The following is a 6,834-nucleotide window of genomic DNA, read 5'->3' as shown; positions in this document are numbered from 1 at the left end:
GCTGTCCTTCGCTTTGGCTTTGGCCAGAAGTTCCCTAATGTGAGATTCAAGCACCGCTTTCTCTGCACCCTCATTCTCTTGTTTGGCTTTTGCTGAGATGGTCCTCAGCTGTTTCGTCGGGGTAGGCATTCTGGAAGAAGTTGGACTGGATACTGATTTTCTGGGGTTGGATGGGCCACGTGGCACAGATCTCTCTCTTGGGACAGCTACTGAAAGTTCCCGTGGAGCTGGGATGTGTGTCCATTTGGTTGTGGCAGCTGTCCCTGGCTCCGGCTCCTCGAGCCTCCCCGAGTGGTTGCCCATCCTTGGCCAACTTGGGCCGCGGCCCGCTGGCCAGCATGAGATCCAGCTTCCAGTGCCCCAGCCGCGCCCGCTCTGCCTCCCAGCACCGCTGCTATGGCGTGTCCTCTCCCAGCCTGCTTGTCTGCTTTCAAATGTAACTCTCCTTAGAGTACTGGATAGGGCTTACTCTTTATTAGGCTAAGCTCCATACTGTATCAAATTCTACTACTATAAGCATTCTTTTAGGACAAATTTCCCCTTTTTTAATACTCAATTAATATCCAATTGGATTATATTTTTCCTAAATATAGATGATGGTAAGAAGAAAGCTGATCTTTTAGATAATAAGAAATAATGGCTAGAAAAGCCAGAAGATGGACTTAATAGTGTTAGCCTAAAGTTAGGGTTTTTGGTATTTTTTTCCATTATTCAGCTATGTCTGGTCTCCAGCTACCTTAACTGCAGACATATGATCTTGCAAATAACCAATAGCTGTGGGACTAGGAGGGGTGAGGGGGAGAAAGAGAGAGAGAGAGAGGGGGAGAGGGAGAGTGCAAGTGAGCACGAGCACTTCCTACTCTGAGCAGCAAGAGTTGAGGGAGACTGGAGCAAGGCCCTGGTGAGAGTGAGACCCTGGTGGTGAGACCTTGGTGATGGTGGTGGAGAGACTGTGACGTTGTTGTGGAGAACCTGTGGCAAGAGTAACCCGAGGAGTCCTGAGATAAAGGCCACAGTTAAAGATTTTGCTGTGCTTGCAGGATAATTAAGGAGAAGATGACTTATAATTGTTCTAAGACATACCTTGCTCGATAATTAAGGAAACCAGAGGCTTTTAAAAATTGTGTTACTGAACTAAAACAAGAGCCTAGAGTTATTGGGGAATGTGTGCCTTGGGACTACTGTGCTTAAACCTGGATTTGCATTGAGTGATATTCTTTGCCAACCCCGTCCCCCCCCCCAACCTATTTATCTGATAAACCCTGTTCTCAGAACCACACCTGTGAGCAAAGTCTGTGAGCTAACAATTAATAAACAAATCTCTTGAAGTTGATGTGGCTCTAGAGTCACCATGGGGCTGGGCTACAGGTTTTTTATCTCCTTTCTGTTTTGGGGTGGTGAAGGTGTGTGCTATTCTTGGCCCTGTGCCCCCACGTACCATTTTCTGCTCCCTAGGAAGAGTTCTTCTGAGTGTGACTTAGCCTCTGCCTTCTAATTCCCTCACAAAAGTGCCAATATGCTACAAAACCTACTAAGTCTCAATGCAGGACTAGACATTGCAACATTGTTAGTCTTTTGAAGAGAGTACTTGATCTGATGGCTAAAAATAAATTCTCTAAACTTGCAAAGAGTTAGCATAATTATGTTTCTAAATATTAACTATATTGAATGAATAGATACATACAATCCCTTGAAGAGTAAGTTAAACATCCTTCCTACAGTTAAATTACTATTACAAGTTTCTCATTGGTCCAACATTCTTGTCTTTAAATATAGATTTTGGCCACAGGAATCTGCCGCACAGATGACCATGTGATCAAAGGAGCAATGGTGTCAAAGTTTCCAGTCATTGTTGGACATGAAGCAACTGGGGTTGTGGAAAGCATTGGAGATGGAGTCACTACTGTGAAGCCAGGTACGTGGCAATCAAGTCAGTCACTCGCTTGAAATATGTCCATTTTTAACTGTCCTTGAGAGAACTGTCACACATTAGGATGTATTAAGGTCACCACTAGACTAATTCGGTCACTATGAGTTGTAGTTGACTTAATAGCACATAACAATAACAGACCAATAGGCAACATCATATTAGAAGGAGAAAAGATTGACGTTGTCAATGATTTTCTATTACTTGAATCCATAATCAACATTCATATTAATAATATCAGCTCAAAAACGTAAAAACATATATTGAGGAAATCTGCTGTCAAAGAACTCTCCAAAGTTCTACAGAGCAAGAACATCAGTATAAAGACTAAGTCCACCTCATCAAACCCATAGTCTTTTCAATTACTTTGTATACACCTGGTAGTTGGACAATGAATAAGGATTACAAGAGAAGACTCATTCATTATCTTTGAGTTGTCATGTTGGAGAAGAGTACTGAATATCCCATAGACTGCCAAAAGTATAAAAGGTTTTGTTTTGGAGGAAGTGCAAACAGGGTAGTCCTTAGAAGTAAGGATGGTGAAACTTGGTCTTTATGTTGTTAGGAGGGGGCAGTTCTTGGAAAAGGACATCATGCTGGGAAAGATGGAAGATCAGAGAAAGAGAGGAAAACCCTCAAAAAGGTGGACTGACACAGAGACAATACCAATGGGCTAGAGTATTTCAGAGATCATGAAGATTGGACAAGGATCAGAACTGTTGTTGAAAAGGTTGCTGTGAGTCATAGTTGACCCCATGACACCAAAAACAACTAACAAGAGATGTTCCAAAAGGTTTATGTTCCAATTCTACAAGTTGACTGCTTACACCCACCCAGTAGTACCATAGAAGAAAATCATAGGGATTTGTTGCTGTCTGTTCACTGGCAACCAACAGTTGCCTGAAGTTATCAGCCAACAGTTACCTGAAGGGGTAGGCACAATGGAGATACACCACTCAGGGAGAGGATCAGTGAGTCGATCCAGCCCGATTTTATTGGGGTCTACAGTGCACTTATATACCATCAAGTACACAGAAGACAGGATAGGGTAGGCTTACCTAGGTGGGACATGTGGATTGGATAGGAGAACCTCAGCCTTGTGCAGACTACTCCCAGCTCAACAGTTGTGGCAACCATCTTCCCAGGTGGCAAGCTTTCTCAAGCCAGTAGAGCCAGACACGGGGAAGCTTTCTCTACCCCATATTAAAGGCCACTGGGGGGCAGAGCTTAGGTGATCTGTCATGGCCAGAGGCCCTCCCTTCCTCTCCAACATTCCCCAACAGGGATCTATTTGAAAGGCCTAGGGATTCATTGAATTACAGCCTGTGAAGAAAACCCGTAAAGCTGTTCTATTCTGTAGTACATAAAGTTATCATGAGTCAGAATTGATCTAACAGCAATGAACAACAGCCAGAATCATCGGACAAAGTTTTTAGACAATTTACCCTTTGCCGTTGACTCAAACACACTCATGGCCCCCATGTGCTTTAGGGTAGAGCTGCATACCACAATCTGGGGAGACCATAGGAACAATTTGGGGAGATAATGAGAATATATTGTAAAAATTTCAACCTAATTTGGTGAAATCTCAAATCTTATGATGCTTATAAATCTTAGAATAACTAATCGCTTTTGAATAAAAACTAACTCATAGCTGATCTACCACTGATATTTTAAGCCTATAAACCTCTTTATCTCTTAGAGCTGTTGGTGTATTTGGATAATCAAAGAGGTTTCACTTTTGGGTTAGCAGAGCTGCTCCCCAAAGACTACCCCACCAGAGCTCCCTGAACTTTAACAACATTTTTAAAGAAATTCTTAGAAATAATGTAATTTCAATTATGAGGGTTTTTTTTATTTTATGTTTTAATGTTAATGAGCAACATTTTATATCATGATTTTTTTTCCCTAGGTGACAAAGTCATCCCTCTCTTTCTGCCTCAATGCAGAGAATGCAACGCTTGCCGCAACCCAGAGGGCAACCTTTGCGTTAAGAGCGAGTAAATTTATAATTTCTACTCTGATGCATTTCAGTTGTTTTTTTGCTTATTTCATAATTGAATTAACTGTTATTTTAATAAATCAAATAGTGTGACTGGCCGTGGAGTCCTGGCTGATGGCACTACCAGATTTACGTGCAAGGGCAAACCTGTCTATCACTTCATGAACACAAGTACATTTACTGAATATACGGTGGTCGATGAAACTTCTGTTGCTAAGATTGATGATGCAGCTCCTCCTGAGAAAGTCTGTTTAATTGGCTGTGGATTCTCCACGGGGTATGGGGCTGCTGTTAGAACTGGCAAGGTAAGATAAAACGTATGAGTGAGTGAATGGAAAAGCAATTTATCATACATAAATTTTACCCAAATGAAAAGAAAATAAATAGCCCAGATTTCATGCATTAAGTAAATAAAGTTGGGGGCAGGAAGGGGAAGAAAATTACAGCCAAGAAAACTCTGTGGAGCAATTCTGCCCAGTAATACAAGGCCTCACCATTTGTTGGATTTGGCTTGACAACAACAATACTAGAGACATGGTGCAAATGTTTAAAAGATCCCTGGTGGTGCAATGTAAACAGCTGCTAACCAAAACACTGGAAGTTTGATATACGCTGAGATGTCACAGAAGAAAGACCTGACTCTATTTCTGAAAAATAATACATTGAAATCCTGTAGAACACCGTACTGCTCTGGTCACCGTAAGCGGGAATCAATTCAATAGTAACTGGATCTTTTGTGTGTGTGTTTTTTTCTTTGCTTAATATTTGCAATAAGGTGCAAGTTTCACTTTTTGACCCTTCCTCTAGTGCTTACAGGTACATGTCTCTCCATAGGTCACCCCTGGCTCCACTTGTGTTGTCTTTGGCCTGGGAGGAGTTGGCCTTTCAGTCATCATGGGTTGTAAGTCAGCTGGTGCATCCAGAATAATTGGGATTGACATCAATAAAGACAAATTTGAAAAGGCCATGAGTGTAGGAGCCACTGAGTGCATAAGCCCCAAAGACTACACTCAACCCATCAATGAGGTGCTGTCAGAAATGACTGGCAACAATGTGGAATACACTTTTGAAGTTATTGGTCGTCTTGAAACTATGGTAAGTGTCAATATTCTAGCTGTCAAAAAATTACCCAGGGTATTAAATATGAGTAAGAGGAAACTAATTTTCTATGGCCTTATTAGAAACTAACTGTGGAAATGCCTGCTATTTGGGCAAAATCTAGGGATTTCCAGTAGCATAGTGTGTAGGGATCTGTACTGTCAATACAATGGCTGAGCTTCTTTGGCAGTTCAAATCCACTAGCGCCTTCTCAGAAGAAAGATGGGAAATATACTTTTGTGCAATTTACAGCCTCTGAAAACCCACTGGAGGTTCAGCTATGAGTCAGTTCTGACATAATGGCAACCAGCAAGTGTGAGTGAGAAGCAAAAACTAAGTACCACAAAGTAATTTCACCTGAAAAGTCAATAGCTTAAGAGAAAATTTAAATACAAATTAAACATGTATCTCCATGTTATCTTCCTTGCTTGTGTATGTTTCTTGGAACTTCAGCAAAACCAAGCAGCTGTCATAGCCTAGCCTGTAGGCAGTTGCTCTGTGACCCCAAATGTGGTGGCTAACAGTTTGAAACCATCAGCTACTTTACGGTAGAAAGAGAGGTAATCTCCTGTCATGGGTCAGTTACTACTCAATAAAAAAGAGTTAAGAGGGTTTTTTGTTATTTTTGTTTGGGGTTTTGTTTGTTTTAGCAAACACGACATATATTTAGGAAAGATAAGAAGAACCAGGAAGAAAGGAACTATTCTAAACATGATAGACTCCTCCTACAAATTCCATAATCTAGTCAATTTCTCAGACTTTACACTTCAACTTGAGTTTTGTTTTTACCTCTCTGAACTCCCTTAGAATTATGTCATTGTGCTTAGGTAATTTCTGAGTCAAAGACAAATCTCTCCTTTTAAAACTCAGATTGATGCCCTTGCTTCCTGCCATTTAAACTATGGGACGAGTGTGGTGGTCGGTGCTCCTCCATCAGCCAAGATGCTCACCTATGATCCCATGTTGCTATTTACTGGGCGCACATGGAAAGGATGTGTTTTTGGAGGTAAGAAAGGCGAGCCTCTGAATCAGGGAATGGTGGCTGTAGCTCTGCATGTGCTTTTAGCAGATGAGAGAAGAATATTGTGTCATCATATCTCCAAGGATGAATCTGAATAAGAATTGATTGCAAAAATATAATTACTGATTAAACACCTTGGTATCTGTGTTTCATTGATTATACAAAGGTGTTTGACTGTGTGGATCATGACAAACTGTGGCTGACTCTGAGAAGAATGGGAAACTCAGAACACTTAATCATGCTAATGTGAAACCTATACATGCACCCAGCTAAAACTCAGTTCCCTTTCTTCTCAAGTGCACATGATACATTCTCCAGAACTGATCATGTATTAGGACACAAAGCAAGTTTCCGCAAATTAAAACCTTGAAATAGTTCAAAGTATTTGCTCAGACCACAATGCCATAAAACTAGAAATTAACCACAGAAGAGTAAATCTTACAAAACCACTTATGTGGAAACTAAATAACTCTAATAGAACATGATTGAGTTATAAAATAAATAATGACATAAAAAAAGTTCCTTGAAATAAATGATAATGGAAATACAACTTAACAAAACCTCTGGGACACAGCTAAGGCAGTTCTCAAGGCACAGTTCATAGCAAAAGACACACACATAAAAAAGGGAGAAAGAAGAAGAATTAATTAATTAAGTCAACGCCTTCAACAAATAGAAAAAAGATCAACACTCTAATCCTACAACCACAAGAAGAAAAGAAATTATAAGGATAAGAGCTGAAACAAGATAGAAAACAGAAAAACAGTTGAAATCATCAATAAGACC

General features: G+C 40.6%; 1 protein-coding gene and 1 pseudogene across 1 annotated transcript in view; one reads left to right on the top strand and one right to left on the bottom strand.

The window, feature by feature from the left end:
• Positions 1-129, bottom strand: part of LOC102843830 — a 4,055-nt pseudogene extending 3,926 nt beyond the window's left edge.
• Positions 1-6,834, top strand: part of ADH7 (alcohol dehydrogenase 7 (class IV), mu or sigma polypeptide) — a 41,816-nt gene that overhangs the window by 20,830 nt on the left and 14,152 nt on the right. Inside the window, exons 3-7 of the mRNA XM_006893081.1 lie at positions 1,777-1,915; positions 3,840-3,927; positions 4,018-4,234; positions 4,764-5,024; positions 5,898-6,033. Of these exons, the coding sequence (XP_006893143.1) occupies positions 1,777-1,915; positions 3,840-3,927; positions 4,018-4,234; positions 4,764-5,024; positions 5,898-6,033 (841 nt within the window). The remainder of the gene's footprint in view (positions 1-1,776; positions 1,916-3,839; positions 3,928-4,017; positions 4,235-4,763; positions 5,025-5,897; positions 6,034-6,834) is intronic.

This window comes from Elephantulus edwardii, unplaced genomic scaffold (assembly GCF_000299155.1).
Source record: "Elephantulus edwardii isolate Elephantulus edwardi_28Jun2011 unplaced genomic scaffold, EleEdw1.0 scaffold00122, whole genome shotgun sequence".
NCBI classification, from domain to species: domain Eukaryota; kingdom Metazoa; phylum Chordata; class Mammalia; order Macroscelidea; family Macroscelididae; genus Elephantulus; species Elephantulus edwardii.
Note: the sequence above shows the minus strand (reverse complement) of the source record. Positions and strands in the feature narration are given on the sequence as shown.